We start from the raw sequence: 26,275 nt of genomic DNA on the forward strand, positions 1-26,275 counted from the left end.
CATAAGGCTGCTATAAACAATGGGGTGCATGTATCCATTCGAATATATATTTTTGTATCCTTTGGGTAAATACCTAATAGTGAAAGTGCTGGATCATAGGGTAGTTCTATTTTTAGTTTCTTGAGGAACCACTATACTGTTCTCCAGAGTAGCTGTACCAGTTTGTACTCCCACCAACAGTGCAAGAGGGTTCCTCTTTCTCTGAATCCTCACCAAAACCTGTTGTTTGTGTGTTGTTAATTTAACCATTCTTACAGGTGCAAGGTGGTATTTCATTATGGTTTTGATGTGTATTTCCCTGATGATAAGTGATGCCAAGCATCTTTTCATGTATCTGTTAGCCATCTGGATGTCTTCTTTGGAAAAGTCTTTATTCATTTCTTCTGCCCATTTCTTAACTGGTTTATTTGTTTTTTGGGTGTTGAGTTTGATAAATTCTTTATAGATTTTGGATACTAACCCTTTATCAGATATGTGGTTTACAAATATCTTCTCCCTTTCTGTAGGTTGCCTTTTACTTTTGTTGATTGTTTCCTTCACTGTGCAGAAGGTTTTTATCTTAATGAAGTCCCAATATTTCATGTTTGCTTTTGTTTCCCTTGCCTTCGGTGGTGTAGCTAGTAAAAAGTTACTCTAGCCGAGGTCAAAGAGGTTGCTGCCTGTGTTCTCCTCTAGGATTTTGATAGTTTCCAGTCTCACATTTAGGTCTTTCAGCCATTTTGAATTTATTTTTGTGTATGGTTTAAGAAGGTGGTCCAATTTCATTCTTTTGCATGTTGCTGTCCAGTTTCCCAACACCATTTGTTGAAGAGACTGTCTTTTTTCCATTGGATAGCCTTTCCTGCTTTGTCAAAGATTAGTTGACCATATAGTTGTGAACTTTCTTTCTTTCTTTCTTTCTTTCTTTCTTTCTTTCTTTCTTTCTTTCCTTCTTTCTTTCTTAGTAATTTCTACACCCAACGTGGGGGGTTGAACTCACAACCCCGAGATCAAGAGTTGTATGCTCTTCTGACTGAGCCAGCCAGGTGCCCCTGACATTTTCATTTTTAATAGTCAAAGTGATGTACATTCACTGTAAAAAAAAAATTAAATAATGCAGAAGAGTGACAATTAGAAAGTGAAATATTTCTTCCCCTGCCCAACTTTAACATCTTCAGAGTACTGCTTAAAAATTATTTCTATCTCATACTCTTCTGTTCATAGATGCTTATGTTCAGAGCAAGCCCACTGTCTCGTTAAATAAAACACTTCCCATCTCTACTCTCATGCTCCTTCCCTGCATTGCTACTCACTCTAATGTGTTTATTATATGTTCTTACTTATGCAAGTATCCTTGGAAATATTGGTTTTTTTTGTGTGGGTTTTTAATTTTTGGAAGTGGTATTGTGCTATAAGTCTTCTTTTTACTTGGCACTTCTTGACGTCTCTGCATGTTTCTGAGTGATATTATACCCTAATAAACATGAGACACATTTAACTCATGTTTCCCTAAACAAGGACATCTAGGTTGCCTCTAAGTCTGTCACAAAAAACAGGGTAGTGCGTATGCTATCTTAAGTACTTGAGCGAGAATCACGCTTCGACATATACCCAGGTCTGGGGCATTATACGTGGTGAAAGGACACATTCTTATTTAACCTAAGCACAAACATTACGTTTTCTGGAACAGATATGCCAGTTCATATTCTCTCTGCTCTCCTTATGGACAAGAATTTTCATCTCTCCATATCCTTTGCTAATACTAGGTACCATCAAACTTTCTAATTTTTGCTGATCTGGTGGGTCTAAAGTAATATCTCATTACAGTTTTAGTTTACATTTCTTCTTGTTTCTATAATTACTAGGGAGTTTGACCTTTTGTCCATGTAATGGTTTGATATCTGGTGCTCTGTTAAATGAGTGGTCTATTCATCGTTGGCTCATTTTTCTCTTGGGTTTTCTGACTTTTTCTTGTTGACCTGCAGGAACTCTTTGAATATTCTAGATATTAATCTCTTATACTGACAAGATGTTGCAATCTCTCCTCTAGTCTGTCATCCATTTACTTTGGTATCTTCTGCTGAACACAAGTACTTAATTTAATATAGTGAAATCCGTATAATTTCCTCCCTATTTCTAGGCTCTAAAGATATTTTCCAATCTTTTTTTCTATTTAGCTTCTAATTTTACATTGCTACTATTAACAGATCTTTTTCTATGTATTTATCAACACATACATAATTTGGTAACAAAAATAAGATAAAACAATGTATATTGTTAGGTAACTCTCTTCCTCCAACAAAATGTATGGACTTTCTCCTATATTTCTATCCAGATCTTTCTCACTTTTTATTGATTTTATTTTATTTTTTAATGTTTATTTATTTTTGAGGGGGGGACAGAGAGAGAGAGAGAGAGAGAGAGAGCAAGTGGGGGAGGGGCAGAGAGAGACGAGACCCAGAATCTGAAGGAGGCACCAGGTTCTGAGCTTTCAGCACAGAGCCTGATGCAGGGCTTGAACTCATGGACCTCGAGATCATGACCTGAACCGAAGTCTGACACTTAACTGAGCTACCCAGGTGCCCCAGATCTTTCTCCCTTTTTAATGGCTGCATAACATTCTCTTCTATGAATATACCATACTTATTTAACAATTTCTTTATTGATGGAAAATTGACAATATTCCAAAAAAAAAAAAATGCTTAGTGCTTGTTCAAGTATTTTTTAGGCTAGATTACCTTAAGTAGGATTGCCAGTTCAATGAATATATTGATTTAACTTTGACTTATTGAGAAATTACTTCACACAAATGTTGTAATGTTTTTTATGCCCATCACCAGTGTTCAGACATGATTTCTAATGGAGACAGTATAGCATAGGATTAAAGAGAGTCTGTAGTAACAACAGAGAAACCTGATTTCAATCTTATCTCTGCCACTTAGCTGTGTGACTTTCTAGTTTCCTCATCTGTAAAGGTGGATCTAATATGTACACGATAGGGCTTTGGGGAGAATTCAGTCAATGTTGCATGTAGAGCCCTCATACAGTACCACGCACCAAGTCTCTACTCTAGGATATTTATAAGTATTGTTATTTATAATATTATAATACTAGATGATACTTCTATACCCAATTTTGAACACATCTTCACTATTTCCTCAAATAATTTAGTTTTTATTCGGTTGACAGTCTCAGTTAGTCCTGGTTCAATCCATTCCACCCTCTTACTCTTCTTTCCAATCTCCTCAGACTTTGGAAGAATGGAGACTTGGAAGATTTAATAATGTGCACCTCATGCCTGCTTGCTCCTCTGGTCAGTCTAAATCTGATGAGAGAAAACCCACCATTACTCCTCATCAGCCTCGTTGTGTTCCGTCTTACTCTGTAGGTCAAAAATCAAGGGCAGAAAGAGGGTCTGGTGTGTGAGAGACCCTCCCAGAAAGAACAGAAGCCAGGGGCATGGGCAGTGGCTCTCCAGTTACCATTCGTGCTATAGTAAACATTGAAAATGGGTGATGGTTAGAGCCCTCACTGGAAGGGGAGCCTTTCACAGATGCAGAAATGAGGAAAGTGTGGGAGAGGAGGTATGGAAAAGAAAGGGTGAGGTTTTTGGACTTATTTTTCTCTCCTACATTCTGAACTTTCACTTCCCAATGGGAACTGAGGTCCCCCCAAATTCTTGCTTCCCATCCCATAATTTTTTTAAGTTTATTTATTTATTTTGAGAGACAGAGGGAGAGAGAGAGAATCCCAAGCAGGCTCTGAGCTGTCAGTGCAGAGCCCCATTTGGGGCTTGATCTCATGAACCATGAGATCATGACCTCAGCTGAAATCAAGAGTCAGACACTCAACCAACTGAACCACCCTGGCCGCCATCCCCCATCCCGTTATTTGAAATAATAAGGTTTATGGAACCAAGAATAGAAGATCAACAGCTCTCCTGGAGTCTATTTTTCAGTAACAGCACAGAGAGGAAGGGTTGGTCTGTCACACCACACCAGTGTCCTAATCATTGAAAATTTCAAGCTAGTATGTGAGTAGAAATAATGAGTTCAATGTTTTTACAGAAGCAACCAAATTGTGTCCTGGCTTAAGTTTATAGAAAACATTAAAAAAAAAAATCTGTAATCCTATAGAACAAACATGGAACAATTAAATATTCCCTAAAATCACACATAGGGCAAAGATAATGATATAAGATTCCTAGCTGGAGTCGCTTTGAGGCAGGGCTAATTTTACAACTGAGGAGAAGGTAAGAATCTTAAATGTGCCCTTACGCACATGGCTTCTTATAAGAATCTTTTAAATTAATAAGCAACAATTTTGTTCTTCAAATCATTATTTGATTCTGTTCTAGGGACAGATATTAAGGAATTTTTCTTTGGCCTGATATAATAGTTAAAGCCAGTGGGCTTATTTGGTTGAATTTGGCATTGGGAGGCTGAGTCCCTGTAAGGGCCAAGGACCTCTCCATTAACAAGTCTGATCCCAACTTTAAATAGGTCTTGTCCCTGCATTTGCAAGGTGATTGTGAGTATTGAGGTGGTGGTGTATGTGGCAGTGCTGTACAAATGGATTGGTCTGTCTGTGATTCTCTATAGCTGGTGATGATCACCAAGAGAATCCTGTGAATGCCCCAGGATCAGCTTCTTTCCCCTGACAAAAGAACAGCCCAAAGCTCTGCAGACATCTCAAGTATCATCTTGGTGTTAAAAAAAAAAAAAAAAGTGCTTTATAACAGCGAGCCTGTAGGTAATTTATCCAATATGCACATTTGAAGTTCATGTAACAGCTTCCTGATACTTCACACAGAACAGTTCTTGAGCCTTAAAAAGACCAGACTATGTATCCTACCCAGATCACCTTCAATCTCAACCAAAGTTCCATGGCAAGCTCAAGTTTCAGACTGGGGAGCCAGCGTGAAGTCGTTAAAACGCTTCAAACCTGGGCTATTTGTGGTGCTCTACAGGAAGACAGGGGTCAAGACGCACACTTAATGTGACAGGCCATGACTCGTTTGAAATGCTAGCATATTTCAGGAGCTTCTGCCAAAAAAGAGCACTTCAGGAAAAGATTTAATGCGATATTCAGGATGGTAAGTTTCTCCCTGCTCGAAGTTCAGCCTATTAGCGTGAAGGCGAGAGTAAGGGGAAACAGGGCATTTAAATGCTTTTCAGCTCAGTTGTGCATTAATGGCTTCTCACTTTACTAGCACAGGACTGGCAATGACGTGGAACTTCTAAGTTTCCTCCTCCTGCAACATCAAGATAAAGTGAAAGTAAACAGGCGCTTGGAAAGTTACTAGTGTTTTTCCTCATCAAAGCACATGAAAAAGGGTGGCAGAAAATTTATTACACTTCTTTTGTTTTCAGTAATGGGTGTACTTACAGCATTTCATAGCAGGAGCTTCTAGAAGTGTTTTCTTTTCTTTTCTTTTTTTAAATTTTTTAATGTTTATTTATTTTTGAGAGAGACAGAGTGCAAGTGGGGGAGGGGCAGAGAGAGAGAGAGGGAGACACAGAATCCAAGGCAGGCTCCAGGCTCTGAGCTGTCAGCACAGAGCCCGATGCGGGGCTCAAACCCACAGTCCATGAGTTCATGACCTGAGCTGAAGCCGGATGCCCAACCAACTGAACCACCCAGGCGCCCCTAGAAAGTGTTTTCTCTATTACTCTCTTAGAGCACAAACTTTTTATATTTGTCTTTTCTGCTTATGGTTACTCTAAAAGGCAGAGGCATCTGAAAAGGTTTTGTGATCCATCTTAATTTACATTTCTAGAAGAGAGATAATTTATTCTTTAACTGAAATTAGACATTGACCCCAGGTCTATGCCTCTGAGGCAGTAACTGGTGCTTTTCCAGAGACGAACGAGGCCACTTCCTATGGTGCTCTTCCTGCCTTCAAATTTAAATACTCTTACCAATATTTTCCTGTTGAGGGCGTTTTATTTAGAACAGTGGTAAACTGCCCTTAGAGAAGAGATTATTTACCTTGCGATAGGGTCTAAATTCAAACATGTCTATTTCCGATTTCTTGAAAATGAAACAGGCTGAAGCGAGGACATTACAATGGTTAATACAAACTGCTGACTTCAGTGTTTGTCTCCATTTCTTTCATAACTCTGTTTCTCAAGGTTAGCCGGCACACTCATTTCCACTGGATTTGATTGTTGGGTGGATAATGATGTTTTTACATGGAAGGTTTCAAAGGCTGGAATCTATGAAGGAAAATGTTTGATAAATCACAATGGGAGCTCAATGAGTGAAGGGATTTGCTTTTCCTCGCTGTTGTATCCCTGGTGCCAAGAACAAAGCCTTGCTTGTAATGAATGCTCAATAAATATTTGTTGCATAACTGGCAGAAATATTTTGCTTATGTAGAACTAAACTATTCTCAAATACATACTTTCAAAACCATTTACCAATGACTGCCACTTACACCTTATTTTGAGGTTAGCATTATCGTTTCTTCTTTAAAAGGTGTTAAAAAAAAAAAAAAAAAGGGGCGCCTGGGTGGCGCAGTCGGTTGAGCGTCCGACTTCAGCCAGGTCACGATCTCGCGGTCCGTGAGTTCGAGCCCCGCGTCAGGCTCTGGGCTGATGGCTCAGAGCCTGGAGCCTGTTTCCGATTCTGTGTCTCCCTCTCTCTCTGACCCTCCCCCGTTCATGCTCTGTCTCTCTCTGTCCCAAAAATAAACGTTGAAAAAAAAAAATAAATAAAAGGTGTTGGTGTTGGCACGTTTATTTCACTTTGTTTTTTGAGAAAAAGAACATATTGAAAAGAACAACATAGGAGATGAACATTTCGATGTATAGCCCATTTAGCCAAAGGGTGATTTACTAAACATTTATTAAGCAACTAAAATATTAAGACAAAGCATGTATTGTTACAAGGGAGACCATGCTGAGATGAATCAAATCAAGATGCTTGCGATGACTCTAGTAGGGAGATTGGCCACGAACAGTATTCATCTGTATTATAAAGAAAAGGCCATTCAGAAGAAAGGGGACCAAGGAGTGACTTCAGGAAGGCCTGCAGGGAGAGAAAGGACTGTGTCAAATGCATATCAGTATACCCTTATTGCCTAGGAAAGAGTAGATATCCCTGTTTGATGAATGCATGAATGAATGAATGACCTCTTCCTCAAAACTGAGGCTGAGTCCTTGAGCTTAAAATATAGAAACAACTCAAAATAAATAATACGATGTTTCAGTGGATCAGAGGAAGAGACCACATCTAGGTCAGGGAGAACGTAGGAAGTCAAGGGTCACGAAGGAGGTGGAGACGAAGAGTGACTTTCCAGGCCCAAGGAATGAAATTGGTAAAGGTATGGAGGGGAGGAAAAATGGAGAGCAGATGGGGCAAGGGTTAAGTAGTTGTAGCTGGATGTAGCTGGTGGATGTGTGCTGGGAGATGGAGCAGGTGGGCCTAGGAGTTAGGAGGGTAGGCTGCTGGGTGGTTTACTGGGCAGCTAGCAAGGGGAGCTAGGGGCTTCAGCTTGGGGGAGCATCCTAATCAGGCAGATGAGATGTGTTGGGACCAATGACCCAGCATGGGTGGAAGTTGGGCAGAAGATCAGATTCAAGGCCACTTAAACTTTTTTATTAGGTGGAAACAAAAGTCACAGAGATCTTATTTAGAAGATGGGAGAGGGATTTAAACAAATTCCAGAGACTTGAAAAACTGGAATGGAAAAGACATGTGGTTAATTATACACTGGTATGGGGGTAGGGTGGGAGAGGACAGAGGACGAAGAATGCTCCTAACAAAAATAAGGAAGTGGTGGATTTTGTTGGAGACAGGGGTAAGGGAGAGAGGTTGGATTTACAAAAGTCCTAAGTGTAGAGAAGAGAGCCAGTGGGGATGTCCGGTGAGCAGTTAAAAACCTGGTGGTGATTACACAGTAGTTTGAGCAACGGGTGTTTTGTTTCTTGTTTCTTTAAAGTGATGTTTTTTTGTTTTTTTTTTTTCAACGTTTTTATTTATTTTTGGGACAGAGAGAGACAGAGCATGAACGGGGGAGGGGCAGAGAGAGAGGAAGACACAGAATCGGAAACAGGCTCCAGGCTCTGAGCCATCAGCCCAGAGCCCGACGCGGGGCTCGAACTCACGGACTGCGAGATCGTGACCTGGCTGAAGCCGGACGCTTAACCGACTGCGCCACCCAGGGGCCCCTAAAGTGATGTTTTTATTTGAACAGTTATACTGCCACATTTGGTAAAGGGAAAACTAATTCTCTGTCCTACCCCTGGTTGCCTATTTTTCTCGCTTCAGAGGTAATCTGTCTCCAGTTTCCTGAGTATCATTGTAAAGATATTCTGTATGTATCTGTTTTTTTTTTTGTTTCCAGAGAATTTTATGCGTTTTTTTTTTTAATGTTTATTTTTTGAGGGAGAGAGGAAGAGAGAGAGTGCGTGAGCAGGGGAGGGGCAGAGAGAGAGAGAGAGAGGGGTACAGAGGATCCAGAGAGGGCTCTGCACTGACAGCAGGGAGCCTGATGTGGGGCTCAAAGTCATTAACCGTGAGATCATGACCTGAGTTGAAGTCGGACGTTCAACCAACTGAGTCACCCAGGCACCCCCTGTATTTTTGTTTTTAAAGGCTAGAGAAGACTTGAGTGTTTTTGAGACAGAAGGAAAAGAACAAGAAGAGAGGTAGAGATTGAAGAAGCAGAAATTACAGAGGAATTACTGAAGCAAGGTCTTAGAGGAGGTAGGAGAGGATACAGTCTGTGGTGTAGGCATACCCTTTGGGGAGAAGAGCGGGTCCTTTGCAGAACTAGGAAGGGCAGGTTGAGGGCAACAAAGATTTCTAATGCTGGATCACTCAGAGGGCCTTGGCTTGGTGATGGCACAGAGGCACCTAGAGGTAGACTGGTGGCTTGAGGAAGATGGTAGAGATGTAAAATAGCCACTCTAGACACTAGAAGCTACCATAGAACTGCCAGATCCAAAAATCCATCCAAAAATGTTTAATTTTGATGATTTATAAAAGAAATATCACCATAGCAACTTAAAGCTATTTACAAATTTAAAAATAAATGTATCCACATCATATTACATCAAACAGTTTCAGTTAAAATGTTACAGGTAGTGTTGAACAAACATAAAAAAAAACATAAATGAAGTTCTAAATCACATAAATGCCCTCGAAGCATGCTCAAAAACCACTGGAAGATGGTCAGGTAAAAACTGGAAAATGTGATTCAGGAGCCGGAAGTAAGGATGATTACACCACCGGTTGTAGGCCAGAAGCTTACATGTAGTCAAATGGAAAAAAATGTGAGATTTAAAAAAAAATTTTTAAGAAATTATTCTTGTGGAAGCCCATAGAACACAGGAGTTGGACATTTCTATTTTAATCCATGAGAAGGTAGTTCCAATCAAGGGTGATATTGTTTGTGGTTAAGCGGGCATCACACCGTCTTTTTGCAGGTTACATGCCAAGCCGTATTCCAGTGAGCTGGGGAGGGGGAAGTGTGAGGATGCGTCAGACCATGGCGGCGGGTCTTGCTGCCTGGGTCTACTCAGCTTTATCTACACGTTAAGAGCCCCCCCGGGGGAAGAACGCCATCGGAAGGGTTGGCGCTGACCCTGGTCTTGGGCGCTGCCTCTGATAAATGCTGGGCACTGTCCCTGAAGGCGGGGAGGGAATGCTCCGCGGCTGCCTGGGCATGCTTCCCTCAGCCTGGTTGCCAGGCCAAATTATACAGCGGTTGGCAGCTCCGTGGAGATGCTGCAGTTTGAGACCTAAGTGTCCGGGATTGCTGCCGACAAATCATTCTTATGAGGAAAGTGGTCAAAAACAGGTGTTGGCCACGACCTGAGAATTATTACCTAGTTTAATTAAGCAAAGGTATAGAGGGGTCCACTTCAGCTCATTCCTTTATGTATGGCCCTTAAGAATAAGTACAACTCCCCTCCTTTATATCACCTGATTTACAGCCAGATGCGTGACCCTCAAGTGTAAGTTCCAGGATACGTGTTATTATTAAAAATAGTTAATTTTACTAATCTGGCAACTTGTGACATTTCATGATTACGAGCCTTAAAAATTTAATACAAGTACAATTTTTTCTTATACATACAATGCATACACATTAAAATATCAAAGGCACTTTTAGGTTACATGATCAACAAAAATACATTAATAGAGACAGGATTATTTATCGGTTGCTTCAGTTTCTGTGTCCATGTTGATCGTTGAGAGCCCAGCTTTGCACTTCACCTTTGCCGAATAGCATGAAGAAAATGGCACCAAACACATTAATAGCAGCAGCGATATAGAAAACGGTTTGCCATTCTCTAATCGTGTTCTATAGAAAGGAAAACATGCCGATGAAAAAGAACTTTGTTTACAGTCCACTTTATAGAAAAGGTGGTGTCACAAGACTGTTACAACACTAGTGCTAATCATAAAAGCCCCATGCTGGAAACAACCCAAATGTCCACAGCAAAAATGTGGTCTATTTGTTCAACAGGATACTATACATGATGAAAATGAATGAGCTACAACAACATCGATGCACCTCACTAACAAAACGTTAAGCGGTCTTAAGAAGCCAGACATAAAAGAGCACGTATTGAGGGACTGTTTTATATAACATTCCATTATATAAAAGCTCAAAATCACACACACAAAACTATAATCTATAGTGTTAAAAGTCAGAGTAGAGGCTCCTCTTGGTAGGGAGATGGGGGAATGGCAGCGAAGAGTACCTGGAGGCTTTGCACAAGAGGTAACGTTCTGTTTCTTGACTGGGAGCTGGTTACACCAGTTATTAACTTTGTGAAAATTCATCCAACTGTATGCTTAGGATTTGTGTATTTTTTAAATACTGTAATGCTTCAATAAAAAGCTTACTCAAAATAAAACGTGTGGCATGTCTTTCCACATGCATTGCTAGGAAAGTACTCATCTGCCAAGTTCTCAGGTGGAGGTATAAAGGGCAGATCAAGTAAGGATGAGTTAAGATGAACTTTGAAGTTCAAGTTTGAGGCCTGGCACACAGAGTTCTTGAATGGCACACAAAACAGGACACGTGTGGGATTTGCCAGTTAAGAGATCAACAAAACACAATTGTTCAGTGTATAATCCAGTGGTATAAAAACATTAGGCAGTTAGCTAATTTCTGGGTCATGTGACTAACTTACAACCACTTTTTGGATTTTGCAATGTCAGTCTAACCAGAATGCTACATTTGCAGCATTTAAAAAAGAAAAAACAAGTGGTGGAACTGGTAACGGGAAAGAAAAAAGAAAGGCACTAGGAGGCTAGTATGAGGTCATTCATTTAGGAAAAAAGGAAAATCATGGAGAAAGAAAGCACTCTGCTGTTAAGTTATACTTATCTGACATGCATGTATTTGGGGAAAAAAATCTTAGAAATACGTTGTAAAATTTAGTAACTATTTAGTATGTGAACAATGTGGTTTTTATTTGTACTTGACTCATTCCACAAAGTTTTTGAGGCAGTGCAGTACTTTTTAATCGCGAGCAATTACAATTGTAAAGGCAAATATGTGTTTTTCCTCTTAAAAAATATCCTTTTAATGACATTAAACAAATGCCATGATAGCATATCCAAAATTCAGTTCAGTTCCCACTTTACATTCAAGACTTTAATTGAAGAATCCGGATTTCCCTAGCAGAAATGCTACAATTATCCATAATAAGTAAAATTAATACATGGTAGTATGTTGACTTAAGTTTGTGTGTGCCACAATGCTCCATGAAGATAAGGTTAAACGTTTCTGATGTGTCCATATATATTATATATTTTTTGATGTGTCTATAACGAGACACAAAATTTTAGGGGAAAAAAAAAACCTTCCCAACATCCCTATTTAAAAAAATTTTTTTTCAACATTTATTTATTTTTTGAGAGAGGGAGGGAGGGTGGGAGAGGGAGAGAGTGGGAGGGAGGGAGAGGGAGAGAGAGAGAGAGAGAGAGAGAGAGAGAGAGAGAGACAGACAGACAGGAGTATAAGCAGGGGAGGGTCAGGGAGAGAGGGAGACGCAATCTGAAGCAGGCACAGGCTCCGAGCTGTCAGCACACAGCCCAACACGGGGCTTGAACCACTTATTGTGAGATCATGACCTGAGCTAAAGTCGGACACTTAACTGACTGAGCCACCCAGGTGCCCCTCAACATCCATTCCTATTAAATGAGAGAAAACAGTAGGCACTGATTCATTCATGTAGGGAATTAGAAATGGTGGGAGCAGACAAGAAATAGGAACACTGTGGTGAACACATATGTCTGAAATCAGTATATTTGGCAATAAAAAAGTTTGTAAGCGTATCCTGAAATTTTAAGGATTAGATGGTGTTAATTTGATTACAGAGACAAAGAATTAAGTCTCTTTTATACATTTAGAGTCAGCGTCTTGAAGAATATATTTCATCGGGTGTTACATTGTTTTAAACAGTAGAAAACGAGTTGGAGGTCACTGATTTTTATTTCTTGCATGTGTGGGCAACTTTTACAGGGCCGAGTCTCTGCTTACTGATGTGGCGCCATGCTGCCTCCCTGCTCAAGGCCAGACCAGCCTTGGGCCCCTGGAGGGCTCAGTGCCCTTCCTGCACCCCATCCACTCCTCTGGGGCTCCTTCTCCACAGACTGCGTGTTCTCTCCCCTGTACCCACAGCACTCTGCAGACATTTTTTTCTGCAGCGTTTGCCATACTGTACTTTATTTGATTACATACAATCTCTAAATGATGAGTTTCTCAAGCACAGAAGCTTGTCATTTTGCCTTTGGATCCTCACTATCTGGCATATTAATAAGCACTCAAAAATGCCTACTTAGGGGCACCTGGGTGGCTCAGTCGGTTGAGTGTTCGACTTTAGCTCGGGTCATGATCTCAGAGTAAGTCGTTCAAGCCCCGTGTCGGGCTCTGTGCTGACAGCTCAGAGCCTGGAGCCTGCTTCGCTTCGGATTCGGTGTCTCCCCTCTCTCTGCCCCTCTCCCACTCATACTCCGTCTATGTCTCTCTCTCAAAAATAAACATTAGAAAAATTTTAATAAAAAAAAATCTTAACAGGGGCGCCTGGGTGGCTCAGTTGGTTGAGTGTCTGACTTCGGCTCAGGTCATGATCTCATGGCTCGTGAGTTTGAGCCCCATATCGGGCTCTCTGCTGACAGCTCAGAGCTGGGAGCCCGCTTCGGATTCTGTGTCTCCCCCTCTCTCTGCCCTTCTTCTCTTGCACTCTTTCTCTTTCTCAAAAAATGAATAAACATTAAAAAAAAAAAAGAAATGCCTGTTCAATCCATGTTTGACTATTTCAGGGCTCACTAACTCATAAGGTAGCCCATTCCATATAGGAGACAGCGTTAAGCAGGAAGTTTTCCTGTTGTGTCCTCATTACTTCTCTCCATCTGTCTTTGTGGAACTGCTGAGAATAAGTCACCATCTATTGTGTGGTAGTCCTTCAATATGTGAAGTTACCTATCATGTCTTCACAAGTCTTCTGCTTCTGTCAGTATTTGTCATTTCACCTGATATTTATTCATTTGCACATGACCTCCTGACATCTCTCTCACCTTTGTGGACCCACTTCTTGAATAATTTTACATAAACAAACAATTTTTATTTGTTCAAACCAAAGACACAAGATACTGTATACAATCATGACTTCGAAGTACATGTGTGGTGTCAGCTACATTTTCATTGAATTTAGTTCTGTTGTTCTAAAATCCAGAGTGTTCTTTGAAAATAGACTTCCCTATCCATTAGGGCATTTAGCTTTTTGTTGATACAAGGAATTTCATAAGAATAAACACTCAAGGGTGCCTGAGTGGCTCAGTCAGTTGGGCTCCAACTTTGGCTCAGGTTATGGTCTCATGGTTCTTGGGTTTGAGCCCTGCATCGGGCATTGTGCTGACAGCTCAGAGCCTGAAGCCTGCTTTGGATTCTGTGTCTCCCTTTCTGCCTGCTCCCCCACCCCATGCTCTGTCTCTCTCTCTCAAAAATAAATAAACATTAAAAAAAAAAAAAGTAAAAAAAGAAAGAATAAATATTCAGAATTTTACTCTTAATTAAAATACACTCGACTTTGACACAGATGTGCAGGTTCAAATGAACTATGTAGACCTTTGTAGTTTATAAGCAAATTATCTACTTACATCAGGGGTCAGACTTTTAGCAATGACAGGTCCAACCATTCCTGGAATAGTGGCAAATGTATTTGTGATGCCCAGGAGGATACCAGCATACCTGCAGAAACATTTTCATAGAGGTTTATTATTGTGTCATACATTTAAGTAGTTTCTTTCAATAGATAGCTGTACTATTTCCAGAATACGCTGTATTCTTGTGAAATTTTATGTCTAAATGAAATGTCTTACTAAGTTGGACTGAATATATTTTGAATATATTTAGCTGGCGAAAAATTTGCATTTCAATAGTTAATTAGCATTCTAACATTATATAGGGGAATGCAAGCCACTAAAATGATCCTTTTTATAGTGATTTGGAAAAGTGTTGAGATTGATTTTTATACATGACTATATTAGATAGGACGCTTGATACATCTTAAGGTTTTTTGGTAAAAAAAAAATTATTTCTTGGTTACAAGATCTATTTCAGTGTTGAAAATTTGAAACAAATTAAGAAGAAAATAAAATTACCTATAGTCCTTTCATATAGAGATAATCAACATTAACACTTTGGTAAATATCCTAATTATTTTTGTTCATATGTATGTATTTCTAATATTATTAGAGAAATGAGATAATATTTAACATATAATTCTATAGCTTACTTGTTCTGCTTATAATGTATCTGCTTATAGCTAAGTCCTTACACACTATCCCAGAAGTAGACAAGTTTGGTATACATTGTGTGTGTGTGTGCGTGTGTGTGTGTGTGTGTGTAACAAAAAAAATGCATTTCTTAAAAAGTTTATTTATCTTGAGAGAGAGAGAGAGAGAGAGAGAGAGAGAGAGAGAGAGAGAGAAGGGGGCAGGGGTCAGAGAGAGAGAGAGACAGAGAGAGAGAATCTCAAGCAGGTTCCATGCTATCAGTTCAGGAGACCTATACAGGGCTTAATCTCACAAACTGCGAGATCATGACCTGAGCTAAAATCAAGAGTCAGTTGCTCAACTGACTGAGCCACCCAGGTGCTGCAAAAATGCTTTTTTAATAAACACAGAAAAAGTTGATTTATTTTAAGGGTAAAGCTTAGAGGAGTCAGGTATTCTCACCTATGTTTAGGTGCAAATCTTTAAAGAAAGAATTCCTGCTTGTATTTGGGAAACACTAGTGATCTGCTGACTTCTCCAATACATAAAGAATGTATGTAGACTGAGGAAGGCTAAATGAAATGCTTATCATTTTCTAAAAAGAAGTCATATTGGGGCACCTGGGTGGCTCAGTTGGTTAAGCATCTGGCTCTTGACTTCAGCTCAGGTCATGATCTCATGGCTTGTGAGTTCGAGCCCCATGACGGGCTCTGTGCTGACAGTGCTGAGTCTGCTTGGATTCTCTCTCTCTCCCTTCTTCTTGGCTCTCCCCTGCCCGCCCCCCACCCCCAAAATAAATAAACATGGAAAAAAAAGTTATATTGGACTGATAATCAGGAGACCTAAAGATTTGTGACCCCCCAGTTCTACCATTGACCATCTATGTAACCTTGGGCCAGTTAGTGATAGATTATTTCCCTTATCATTCATGGGTTCACCGATGTATACATGTAACATATTTGGTGGTACCACACAAGATCCCCCACAACCCACCAAATGTACTAAAATATTAGTTTTGAGTATAACATACACATGGAAATATGTAAAAATTGTAAGTGTAGAGCTTGATGAATTTTTACAAAGTGAACACAACCATGTTGCTAGCACTCGGTCAAGAAATGGGACTTACTGGAATAAACATTTTAAAGGACATTTTACATAAGGTTGAGCTGCCTCTCAGAATGTATAAGCTTTAATTTGAATAATCATAATTTGCCAGGTCATCTCTATTCGAAAACTTACAAGGATGATTTAATGCTTACCCTAAAAAGACTATAATCTTTTGCCTGATTGGCAGTGGTCTGGCCCTGGTCCATCTACCCAGCCTTGCCTTATTACCTAGTAGTCTATAATACCTAACTTCAGATTCAGACAGCTCTCATTCCAGCTGCTCACATCTGGTATGCTCATTCCTGTTAATTATCTCTACTCATACTATACTCAGTATCTGAAATCCACACTCTTTCTGTCCGGTGTTTTATTCCCTTTTAGTTTTTGCAGGGCCACTATATATATGCTCATTCATGCCAATCAGAGAAGTGGTACGTGACCCACGATTGTTTCAGGCTCTGTCCATGGATCCCTGGGGCACTGAATACTGGAGCTTTGTCTTACAGAGACTAGTACCTCTCTTGGACATTGGCTTCAAAGGATGCTGACTCCTGATCAGGAATTTCATACGAATGGAATCACACAGCATATAGTCTTTTAAATTATATACTAGGGTTGCTAAACATCCCAATTGTTATGTGTATCAATAGTTTATTCATTTTTTATTGCTCTCTTTTTAATTGAAGAAACTGGGATTTTGTCATACAGACAGTCAGTGCTATGTTCTACATTTGTAGACTGCATTCCTGAGACATCATTTAGCATAATCTTACATTCCCAGTATTTCCTGTATACTGATAGTATCTACACTCTAGATCACAGAGGGTGCATTAGATTCAGCTTTGATTTTTTTAGCAAGAAAATTTAAAGGTGGTGATGGAGTTAAAAATTGGTTAACTAAGTAAATGGCATTTATTAATTTATTTTTCATAAGAATCATCTAGGTATATACAAAGTCCAATTAGAGCTTTTAATTTTTCATGAAATAATCAGTGTTATTATAAAATAAAATTCTGGTCCAAATTAAAGAAGCTTGAAATTTATTAGTTCATATAATCTTATTGTGGGATACTAAGATTTGTTAGTATTTAGGATCCTCAGTATCTTGGAATCTGAAATTCCTCTCTCCATTTTGGATATGGACAAGTGCCTACTGTGGGTTAACTGTGTCATCCCAAAATTCATATGTTGAGGGCCTAACCCCCCATTATGACTGTTCTTGGAGATACGGTTTTTAGGAGGTTATCAAGGTTAAGTAAGTGTAGGGTCTTAACCCAATAGGATTAGTGGCCTTATAAGAAGAGGAAGAAAGAGAAATCGCTCTCTGTGAGTATTTACCAAGGAAAGGCTATGTGAAGAGACTGAGAGAAGGTGGCTGTAAGCAAGGAAACGAGCTCTCGCCAGAACCTGACTATGCTGGTACCCTGATCTTGGACTTCCAGTTTCCAGAACTGTGAGCAAATAAACTTCTATTTTTTAAGCTACCTGGTATATGGCATTTTGAATGGCAGTTTGAGTTGACTAATACAGTGCCTAAATAAAACATCCTGCTGAACTGAATTAAATTATCTACAACGATCAAACATTTTTATGTTCAAAACTCATTCATAGTGGATACAATAATGAAAGCATATGGCACAGGTCTTTTTAGCTTATGCCCTGTAGGGAATGTATCTTAAATTAACCAGGCTTGGCAGAACCTGTCTTTTTTTTTTTTTTTAAACCATTAACACCTTGCCAGTAGGAGGAACTGACTGTAATGCTGCCAGGCCTTTTCAGTGACAGATATTAAGTGCAGATGAATGCTGTGAAATTCTAAATGTCAGCACCAAGAAACTCATTCAGGTATTTCTATTACACTTGGCCAGGAAGGGCCATGAAAGATTGATGGCTATTTGGAAAAAAACATGTTGTACAGACTCAGTCTGGATTCTGTGGTGGTGGAATACTAGAATGCTATGGGATTAACAGTTAGAAATCTATCCGATTCCCTGATATCTGGGCAACAAAATCATTCATAGAAAATCTCTATCTCATTCTATAGAAGAAAAGGCTTAGAAAATACCATGAACACATGTGTATGTTATATACATGTTTATTCAAAAACCTCATCTCAGGTATGGCTCTAAGTATTTTATATATATCCCATTTTAATAGTAAAATCTACTCCATGAGGTAGGGATTGATATCTCCTTTCTACAGATGAAGAAAGATTGTAAAATGTTACTCAATTTGTCTGATTCCAAATCAGTACTTAATATTACAAGGTTAAAATCTATAACATTGCCTTCTTAACAACATAGTCATCACTGAATTCAATCTGTAGGGAATGCCAGTTTTCTCATGCTTAATTTTTTACCATAAGCTCCAGTGCTGAATGCTTAAAAGTCTGTGGTCCTCAACTGTTCCTGTTCTATCAGAGCGCTTCCCTGTGCATGGGCAGACACTCAGCTGTTACCAAAGAAAAAGGAGCTAAGCAACATCATGGTCATAAAATATATAATCCCCCAGTTAACCAAGAGGTGGAGAACCAGAAACAGCTAGTATCCTTTGAATCAAGAAATTCTAGTTGGAAAGCTTATCTGAGGGGTTGAATCAAAATATAAGGGGGGGAGGGATAATTTTGACTTTGATGAGATTACATTTGTACAGCTATATACTTTTAAAAGTTACATATGTTGTTCATATACATACATATGTTGATCACAACCACAAATCTGGTGCTTACATGTACTTACCACTCTTCTAACTTCTACAACTATTTGTTGGTATCACTTATGTTACTAAACTGTTTAGTTTCATACTATATCTAGATAAATGTCTTTTTTGACTTATGACTCACAAAATGCCAGGGCTTGAACAGATGTGAAATTTAGCCATTCATCTGATGCTTGAAGCCCAGTTCTGGGATCCTGCCTGCACAACATCCAGTATATGCTTCAGGACATGATTTTATCACCCTCCACGCCAGCAGAAGCTTACACAGATGCAAACAAGGGCCATGTTACTTTCATGTTTGTGTCTTCAACATTTGGTACAGGGCCTCACACAGTGTTTGTTAAATGACTAGATCCATTAGTCAGCATGCTATGACACTGAAATGTAGTAATTACACATCTACCTAATTGTACAACCAATTCATCTTTTCCATCCTATCCAAAAGGATTATCATGGGAGATCTAGTTGAAATCCTGATATACTAAATATACTGTATTCTCTTTACGTCTGAGGCTAGAAATGTTGAGAAATCAGACCACTTTGCTATTTTGACTGTTAGTGATCTAATGTTATCTCGTTAGTAATCAATATTTTCTTTTCTAAGAGCTTACCAGTCATCCCTTTAATATTTTACTTGGATTGATTTGTGACTCTGGTCATGGCACCTGACTCAAAGTTTGCCAGAAAATAATAGTTTATTGCATTATGTCCAGGTACACTTATTACATTATGAGCTAAGTATATATGTGAATGTATGTGTGTTCTATTTTTTTCACAACAATCTTACAAGGTAGGTACCATGTATATTTGTTTTTTTTTCCTTCCCAGAAGCTCCTGCCAGATTCCAGAGCTTCTGATGGATGGAGGGCACCTGATGAATCCTGAACTACATTTCAGCTCCATGAAATGGAGTGGGTAGCTTACTGCCTTCTTTCTGGCTAGCTGGCTGGTGAGCCAATTTTATGTTCCTTACAATTTTTACTTCTCATATTTATTTACTTAATTTTATAATAAACTCACATAAACTGAGGCAACCAGAATATGTCTGTTCTTGGCTATGAGTTCTTTTCCCTGAGTTCTCAAAATAACTATTAGGCAGTGACCAATTTTTAAGATTTTTGAGAGACAATGATGTAGCAGAAAGATCCCTGGACTATGCTGTTGAGACCTAAATTCAAGTCTGCCATTTACTAGCTGTGACTTTGGAAGCCATATAAGTCCTCTGTACCTGAGTTTCTTCATCTTCAAAATGAGTTCTTTGTGTGTGGTGAGTGTTACCAATGGCCTTCTCTGTATCCATTCCCATGAGCTATGGGGAACATCAACTCTCACCTCTAACTTTAGAGTGGGTGCTAATTGTCCTAAAGTCAAATGGTATTCCCTTGGCCATAGGAGTGGTTCAGGGGATGAATATGGGATTTGGTTTAGTTCAGTCAAAATGAAGCCTAGGACTTAACTTCCATGGTGGAGAGAGGAAAATATCTTTTCCTTTTTTCTTCTTCTTTAAATGTTTATTTATTTTGAGGGGGGGAGGGATAGAGAGAGAGAGAGACAGAGAATCCTAAGATAGTGCAGATGCAGGGCTCGAACCCACAAACCACGAGATCATGACTTGAGCCAAAATCAAGAATCAGAGGCTTAACAGACTGAGCCACCCAGGGTCCCCAATCCTTTTCTTTCTTGACTGATGTAAATAAAGAAGGATGTAATTCTGGTTGTTACTGGCAATTATTTCATTGTGTGATTTTACAAGCATACCCAGCCTTATAGTTTTTTAAAACTATTATGAAAGTTAGAGAGTGGAAAAGAAAGGAGTTTTTGGTAATATTAGTGGACAGCTGATGTAAACTCTTTCCTGAAGCCAGATGTCTCTGGACTTTAAACTAAAGCGAATCAATAGATTTTGCTGTTCAGCCAGCCTGAATTAGACATCTTTTGTGCCCAAATTCTCAATTCCCATATCCCTTTGAGTGTTCATCAGCCCTCAGCTTGTTAAAATTTCAAGCTTAGACCAATCCAACAGCCTAATTTTAATACTACACTTGGGCTGCTGAACACCACTGAAAGAACATCTCTGTAAAATAGAGTAAAAATTCATCTCCAATCACAGCTGATCCTCATCAATGGCAAAAATCCCTTCAATGAGTTCTTAGTGACGATTTTCCTGGGTAGTTAGTTCGAACTTTTATGATTCTCAAGTCTTTTATTCCACCTGTCTTCTTTCTTAGTCTCAGCAATGAACCTGACTCCCATGTCAAAAAGAAATCAAAGACGAACAGTTAAGATTTTTCAATTAGTTATCTACTGCTGCACTATAAATTACTTCAAACTTAGCAACTTTGGACAACAAATATTTGTCATCTCACAGGTTCTGTGGGTCAGGAATATAGAAGTGGTTTAGCTGGCTCAGAATCCCCCAATCATGTTGACTGGGGCTGCAGTTACCTGAAGATTGGACTGGGGCCAGAGGATCCACTTCTTTAAAAAAAGAAGTTTTTTATGTTTATCTTTTTATGTTTATTTTTGAGAGAGACAGAGAGGGTGCGAGTGGGGAAGGGTCAGGGAGAGAGGGGGAGACACAGAATCTGAGGCAGGCTCCAGGCTCTGAGCTGTCAGGCAGAGCCTGTTGCAGGGCTTGAACTCACGAACAGTGAGATCATGACCTGAGCTGACGTCGGATGCCTAACCGACTGAGACACCCCGAGGTGCACCCCGAGGATCTACTTCTAAGCTCACTTATGTCACTGCTGGCGATAGTCTCAGTTCCCCCCGATGTGGGTCTTGCCACAGGGCCCCTAAGTGTCCTCCCTACATTACAGTTGAATCATCTGAGACAGAAAGCAAAGAAGTTGCAGTAATGCCTTTTTTGACCTAGTCAGATACCATTACTTTTGCCATATTCATTAGAAACAAGTCACTAAATCCAGTCCACACTCAAGGGGAGGGGAAATAGACTCTTTCTTTCAAAAGGAGAGGTGTGGAATTTGTGGACATATTTTAAACCACTACAATTCTCAAGTTCTCATCTCACCTCAAAACTCTTCTTTAATGAAATCCTCTTTACTACCTTCTGTTTCTTCTCATTTGAAAGCTAATCCCTCCACTCAGACTCTGAATCTCATTCCTTCCTGATTTCTACCAACTAGTCATTGTTACTTCTTCCTTTTAGCTTTAATCTTTCACTGTTGATTGAACTTTTTTTCTCAGCAATATTAACAGCCTGGGTCTCTTTCATCTTAAAAAAAAAAAAAACTCAATCATCTACCAATATATGCCCATCTTTAGCTTTTCCTCCTTCTCTTCATAGTTAATTGTTTTGAAATAGTTGTTTATTGGCAGTAGTTCTCAAACTTTAAGGTCCATAAAGACAACCCAGAGGAGCAACAAAATGCAGATTCCCCATTCCTGCGATCAAGAATTCTGCTTTATTTTTAACAAGCACTCTTGATGATTTTGATATAGACGGGCTATGGATCACACTTTCAAAATCACTGCTTTATGTTGACTGTCTTCACCTTATCTTTCCATTCATTCCTTAAGTCACTGCAGCCTAGCTTCCTTCTTCTTGTCCCCCAGAAGCATTTACACCAAAATGTTTAATGAACATCTTCATCTGGGGAGGAACATTTTCATTCTTGTTTTACTTGACTTCTCTGTGACATCTGACACTGTTGATCAAGCTCTCCCTTTGGGGATCCTGATCTCTACTTATTTTCCTTCTCCTTCTCTGCTCACTTCTCCTCAATTACCCTTGCATCAGGTTCTTCTATCTCTTGATGAATTCCCAAGGTTTTCATCACTGTCTCTTGAGTAATTTTATCTGATTCCATGGCCTCATTTACTACTCATATGTCAATGACTCTTAAATCTTTATCTCTAACCCAGAGCCCATTCTTGAATTGAAAACTGGGTGGTCTTGGCTTCCTTGACACCTTATTCTTGATTTTCTTTCTATCTCTCTCTTGCTCCTCTTTCATTTCCTTCTTTGGTTATTTCCCCTCTTTCTCCTAAGTGTTTGCCACGATCCACTCTTGGGATCACTTGTCATTCTACCTTCTCCCTCAAGGCAACTCTTGTCTTTTAAGTACTTCAAAATGTGGATTATTATTCCTTAATTTTCATTTAAAATCAGACTGCTTTCCTGAGTTCCAGATCCATATATCACACTGCCTATAACTATTATTTTCTAAATGTTTTCACAAATACTAAAATTTAACATGTCTGAAATTTTTATCTTCTCCCAAGACTGTTCTTCCTTCAGGCATCCCAATTCCAGTAAGTGGTATATCCATCTACCTAGTTGCTGATACAAAATACCTGGAAATCGGGGCACCTGGGTGGCGCAGTCGGTTAAGCGTCCGACTTCAGCCAGGTCACGATCTCGCGGTCCGTGAGTTCGAGCCCCGCGTCAGGCTCTGGGCTGATGGCTCAGAGCCTGGAGCCTGTTTCCGATTCTGTGTCTCCCTCTCTCTCTGCCCCTCCCCCGTTCATGCTCTGTCTCTCTCTGTCCCAAAAATAAATAAACGTTGAAAAAAAAAATTAAAAAAAAAATACCTGGAAATCAACATCCTTGATATCTTCTCCTCACTCTTCAGGTCTAATCTATTGTCAAGTCCCACCTATTGTGTTTACAAATAATCCCAAATCCATCTACTTCTTTTTTATTCTTTTTTTTTTTTAGAGAGTACATGAGGTGGAGGCGGGGCCGGGGGGGGGGGCAGCGCTGGGGGAGAGATAGAGAATCTTAAGCAGGCTCCATGCCCAGTGTGTGGCCCGACACGGGACTCCATCTCATGACTGTGAGATCATGACCTGAGCTGAAATCAAGAGTCAGATGCTCAACTGACTGAGCTACCCAAGCGCCCCTCCATCTACTTCTTTATATCTCCTATTATACCCTATCACTTTTTATCTGGGTTGCTGCAATAGCTTCCTAATTGGTTTCTTCTACTTGTACTCTTATCCATACAAGAGTGATCTTAAAAAAGAGCAGAGGATGTCATTTCCTATTTGTTCGGGATACAATATAAAATGCTTACTATAGGCTCCTGCTTACTCTCCAGTGGCTTTCTTCTCTGCATCTCTGCTAGAAATGACCTTCTCTCAGTTGGCTGAAACATACAGTTATAGATTGAATGTTTGTGTGTCCCAAATTCATATGTTGAAGGCTTAACCCTATATTTGGAGACAGGGCTTTCAGATGATAAAGGTCAAATGAGGTCATAAGGATGGGGCCTCAATCTGATAGGTCTGGCACCCTTATCTGAAGAGTGAGAGACACTGGGGTTCTTACTCTGTCTGTACACATGCACAGACACACTGAGGAAAGGCCATGTGAGCACACAGCAAAAAGCAGCCCATCTGCAAACCAGAAGGAGAGTTCTCACAAGAAACTAACCATGCTGGCATCCTGATCTTGGACACTGAACTGTGAGAAAATAAACGTCTGTTGTTTAAGCCACCCAGTCTATGGTATTTTGTTATGGCAGCCCAATCAGACTAAGACACACACCAATTTCTTTTTCTACTTATGTAAATTCTGTCAGGAATACTACTCCTTTTTTGCCTGGCTAACTTCTTCTTACTCATTGCTCAGATTTTAGCTTAAATATCATTTCCTCAGAGAAACCTTCCCTTACTCCTTGATCCACATTATATCTCTCTATTATATTCTCTCATCTTTTCTTTAAAAACTTTTTTATTTGTGAGCCTTATGTTTCTAAAAGTTTCACAGGTCAGGGCTGTGTCTGTTATGACTGGTACTTGGCAGGCATTTCATAAGTACTTGTCAAAAGAATTAATTATCGTAATATATTACAATTGTTTAATTTTTTTTTAACTGCTTATTTCCTGAACTAGACTAATCTCCTTGCAAGTAGCAGCTGGGTGTTATTTTCTACTAGCATCATGTATATTGTGCTCAATGTATAGTAGGAACCCCAGACATGTTTGTTGTGTGAGTGACCGGATTTGACTAGGTCAGGGCCTCATACTTGAGGTGCACAAGAATCACCTGAGGATCTTAACATGCAGATTCTAGTTCAGCAAGTCCAGATTCAGTGATGCCTGAGATTCTGTGTTTTTCAGAAAGTCCTACATAATACTGATGCTCCTGCTCCATGGACCAAACTTTGACTAATAAGGGATGAGTTGCTCTAAATCCATCCTGGTTCTCACTTTTTATGAGTCTATAAACTACATAACTGAACAATATCATTTTGTTTAACTCACTTCAAGTGAAATCCTTTCCAGATTTCTCTTCTAATCAGTAGCATAAAGGAGCATATTTCAGTCCTTTAATTATGTGCTATTTCCTTGAGTCCTTTTTTGGATAATCAGGCTTCATTCCTATGTTGTAAATCTCAAATACAAGCCTCAGAGTCACTGTGCAGCAATTTGTTTAGGCTTCTTCCTATCTTCTCTCCCACAGAAATGGCTTCTCATGCCTTTACTCCTTCAGCTTCAAGGGGTTTTTATTTCAGTTATGTTTGTATCAGATCTTTCAAATTATCATTAAATTTAATGAACTTTTCTTGAAGTTAATTTGCTTTTCAAATTCTCCCTTTCTTTCATCATGTTTAAAATTTTTTTTAATTTTAATTTTTTTTAACGTTTATTTATTCTTGAGGTGGGGGTGGGGGCAGAGCACCAGCTGGGGAGGGGCAGAGAGAGGGAGACACAGAATCAGAAGCAGGATCCAAGATGTCAGCACAGAGCCTGATGCAGGGCTCAGACTCAAGCCATGAGATCACGACCTGAGCCAAAGTCAACATGCTGAACCAACTGAGCCACCCAGGCGCCCGTTTTTCATTATGTTAAGCTCCTTTACTTTTTCACTGACCAACAACTATACTCAATAAGCATTTCCTAGCTTATAAAGTTCACAAAATTCTTCCCTCCATTTTTTTCCCTCTATTTTAATTGTTTTTTTAAAATGTTAATTTATTTTGAGAGAAGGAGAGTGTGAGCAGGGAGGGACAGAGAGAGAGGGAGAGAGAGAAGTAGAGAGAGAATCCCAAGCAGGCTCCTCATTGTCAGAGCAGAGCTCAATGTGGGGCTCAATCTCATGACTGTGAGATCATGACCTGAGCTGAAATCAAGAGTTGGATGCTTAACTGACTAAGACACCCAGGAGCCCCTTAATTGTTTTTTGACAAAAGACTCTGGTATGTTGTAAATACTTTCAACATTAGACATTTAGTCTTATGATTAAAACCAGAGATTTATTCCTTCAGCAAATGTTTACTGAGCACACTCTATGTGACAGGCAGTATAATAAAACTTTCATGCATGATCAATCTTGAGATGTGAAAACATGATTACACTGCTAGATAGGATAAGAGATATATTCAGAGTTTTTTTTTTTAAATCACAATAGACTTCTCACAGTGTAATATTTTTATTATTCTGATGATCAGATCCTTATACTCTTAAAAATGTAATATTAATATGTATATTCATATTAAAAACACAACAGGTTTTATATTTAATAGGGTTTAATGTAAACTTCTAGATTAAAAATAAAAATCAGGTGAAACTATACAAAAGGTGTTTGAACTTCAGAATTTAAACACTGCCAAGACTATAACTAATGGTTTTAATAATTATTCACACCTATTTCTGGTTCTGAAAGTTTAAATTGATTTTAATTATATGAAAAGCTATGAAGATAACTCAAGAAGGTACCACTTTCTCTGTAGAACAGTGGCTATTTAGTCAATAT

The 26,275-nt window shown here is 39.3% G+C and overlaps 1 protein-coding gene across 4 annotated transcripts in view; it reads right to left on the reverse strand.

The window, feature by feature from the left end:
• Window positions 1–8,935: 8,935 nt before the first annotated feature.
• SLC17A5 (solute carrier family 17 member 5) overlaps window positions 8,936–26,275 on the reverse strand; it is a 49,871-nt gene continuing 32,531 nt past the window's right edge. For 3 of the 4 annotated variants that reach the window (XM_040473963.1, XM_040473966.1, XM_040473964.1), the window contains 2 exons: window positions 14,107–14,197; window positions 8,936–10,294 (listed from right to left, as the gene is read on the reverse strand). In XM_040473963.1, the coding sequence (XP_040329897.1) occupies window positions 10,157–10,294; window positions 14,107–14,197 (229 nt within the window). In that variant the 3' untranslated portion in view covers window positions 8,936–10,156. The remainder of the gene's footprint in view (window positions 10,295–14,106; window positions 14,198–26,275) is intronic. The other variant, XM_040473965.1, reaches the window with a different exon arrangement.

This window comes from Herpailurus yagouaroundi, unplaced genomic scaffold, assembly GCF_014898765.1.
Source record: "Herpailurus yagouaroundi ecotype Mexico unplaced genomic scaffold, PumYag 139, whole genome shotgun sequence".
Classification (NCBI taxonomy): domain Eukaryota; kingdom Metazoa; phylum Chordata; class Mammalia; order Carnivora; family Felidae; genus Herpailurus; species Herpailurus yagouaroundi.